At 50.2% G+C, this 2,604-nt stretch overlaps 1 protein-coding gene across 1 annotated transcript; it reads right to left on the bottom strand.

Annotated features, from left to right (window-relative positions):
* Window positions 1-259: 259 nt before the first annotated feature.
* On the bottom strand, window positions 260-1,207 carry LOC135875207 (olfactory receptor 51E1-like). Its single transcript, XM_065400203.1, has one exon. The coding sequence runs from the start codon at window positions 1,205-1,207 to the stop codon at window positions 260-262; it is 948 nt and encodes a 315-aa protein (XP_065256275.1).
* Between the last annotated feature and the right edge of the window lie 1,397 nt (window positions 1,208-2,604).

Here is a 2,604-nt window from a genome sequence, read left to right as displayed (position 1 = left end):
TCAGGCTTGACAGAAGAGATGAGGCAAAATTGTAATTTCAGGGATCCAGCTACCAGCAATTAGAAAGGTGGCAACCCAGTGTAGTGCACATAGACTGATTCCCCAGTTCATCACTTTGACACAACACAGCAAGGACAGGAAAGGGTTTAATGTGTCTCTGTCTGTCCAGTAAGTGATTCAGGGAAGAGGCCCCAGCATCATGGACCAGACAGTTCTGCACCTACCTCAGTCTGAGAGCCAGAGCACAAGTTGTAAACATTTAGGTCTTTTTATAAGCAAAGAGCTGGAGCAGCCTGACCCGGATCTGCGTGGTCCTCACCCCATAAATGATGGGGTGCAGCACAGGGGGAACGAGGTGGTACACACCGGTAATGAGAATGAGTAAATGCAGTGGCAGATTGTGGCCAAACCGCAGCATGAGAGAGGAAAATAAATCTGGGATGTACAAAGCTAAGATGGCACAAACGTGAGAGATGCAGGTCCCAAAAGTTTTCAGCCAGGCATCCTTTGTGGGGAGGCGGAAGATGGCCCAGAGGATCAGAGAATAGGACACAGCGATAAAAAATGCATCCATTCCAATCACAGTGAGAAGATCAAACTTGACATAGTAAGTACTGATGCGGATGTCAGCGCACGCCAGCTTCACCACAGCTATATGCCGACAATAAAAGTGGGAGATGATGTTGGTTCTGCAATATGGCCACCGTGACGCCAAGTAGGGATAGGGTAATGCGAGTATGCCACTGCGCAGAACCACATCCAAGCCGATCTTGGCCACCACGGGGCTTGTCAGGGTGGTGGAATGTCTCAGGGGATTGCAGATGGCCACGTAGTGATCAAAAGCCATGGCCACGAGGATTCCAGACTCCATCCCTGAGAGGGAGTGAACGAAATACATTTGGGTGAGGCAGGCACTGAAACTGATCTCCCTGGAATTGAACCAGAAGATGCTCAGCATTTTGGGTACAGTGGATGTGGACATGACCAGGTCGGTGAGGGCCAGCATGCAGAGGAAATAGAACATGGGCCCGTGGAGGCTGGGCTCCCTCTTCACGATGAACAGGATGGTGAAGTTCCCCAACATGGCTATGGCGTACATAGCACAGAAGGGAATGGAGATCCAGATATGGGCTGCCTCCAAGCCAGGAATGCCGAGTAGGATGAAGGTGGAGGGGTTGGTGAAATTGGTTCTGTTAGAATCTGACATGGCGTAGGGAGAAAGTGTCCAACTCTGAGGCATAAGAGTGTCTTCTGCATTTACTGTATGCTCCCCTGACTTTCTATGTGTTCCCAGGATCTCGGGAGATGGTCGCCACTCCTCCAAAACAGCCCTCGTGGCCCAGAAGACGAGATGGAAGTTTCCCCAACGCTGGAGAGGGAGCTTCACATTACCCTTGAAATCATGGGTGTCCACCAGAAAACGGTGAAGCTCATCCCGTAGAACAGTGTGGGACGATGTCATGGACCCATGATGATCCTCTGGCATGGCCCCTGTTATGATCCTGTAGCCCATGGAAATAAGCATAGAGGGAGCAGACCACCGGTGCGGCGACGATACCAGTGGTGCCATGAAACTGCCTATATTTCCAGAAAGGGTAAGGGAGAGGAGGGAAGTGAGCAGCCCCTAAAGGGTCCAGGAGGGGAGACAAAAAAACAGCCCCCTGAGGTTCATCTGAGAACCAGGGAAATGAGACAACCCTTCTTTGGCTGCAGTATGTAAGATAGAGGGGACAGAAATGAGTAGAGCTTCTCTCCCCCCGCCTCTGTTCTGTGGCTGTGGCTAGGGCTCGGGGCAGCCTGAACTGACAGATTCTTCTGCCACTCCATCCGGGGCAGCCTGGCCTCTTCCCCTCCTTCAGCCGCTCCTACTGGGTTTGGAGGCTTGAACTCCTGCCAGCTGAAGCTGAGACAGCCCAGACTCAGGGCTTCTTCCCTCTTCTGCTGAGCTGCTCCACATGAATCATATCCTGATTGCCCTGTTCTGTTCATTCCCTCTGAAGCACCTGGCACTGGGCACTCTCAGAAGACAGGCTACTGGGCGACATGGACCATTGGTTTTAACCGGTATGGCCATTCTGATCTTCTAATTTAGACCCCAGATGTATCTGCCTCCTCCTGTAACCCACTATACCCCACTCCCTTCCCCGAGCTGACATAGATCCTAGGTATCACAGAATCATATCAGGGCTGGAAGGGACTTCAGCAGGTCATCTAGTCCAATCCCCTGCTCAAAGCAGAACCAATCCCAACTAAATAATCCCAGCCAGGGCTTTCTCAGCCAGGAGTCCTGATGGGGTCTCTCTCTCCACAGAGTTAGTAACAAATTAAGAATAAACACTAAAATTTTAACACTAACCTGTGTCCCTTAAGTGAATTAAGGGGATAGAGAATAAGACAGAGAATATATTATTGCTCCTGTATAAATCGATGGTACGGCCACATCTTGAATACTGTATACAGATGTGGTCTCCTCATCTCAAAAAAAATATACTGGCACAAAAAAAGGTTCAGAGAAGGGCAACTAAGAAGTGAGGTTCTTACCCACGAAAGCTTATGCTCCCAATACTTCTGTTAGTCTTAAAGGTGCCACAGGACCCTCTGTTG

This window comes from Emys orbicularis, chromosome 1 (genome assembly GCF_028017835.1).
Source record: "Emys orbicularis isolate rEmyOrb1 chromosome 1, rEmyOrb1.hap1, whole genome shotgun sequence".
In the NCBI taxonomy this organism is placed as follows: domain Eukaryota; kingdom Metazoa; phylum Chordata; order Testudines; family Emydidae; genus Emys; species Emys orbicularis.
This window is presented reverse-complemented; position numbering and strand designations above follow the sequence as displayed.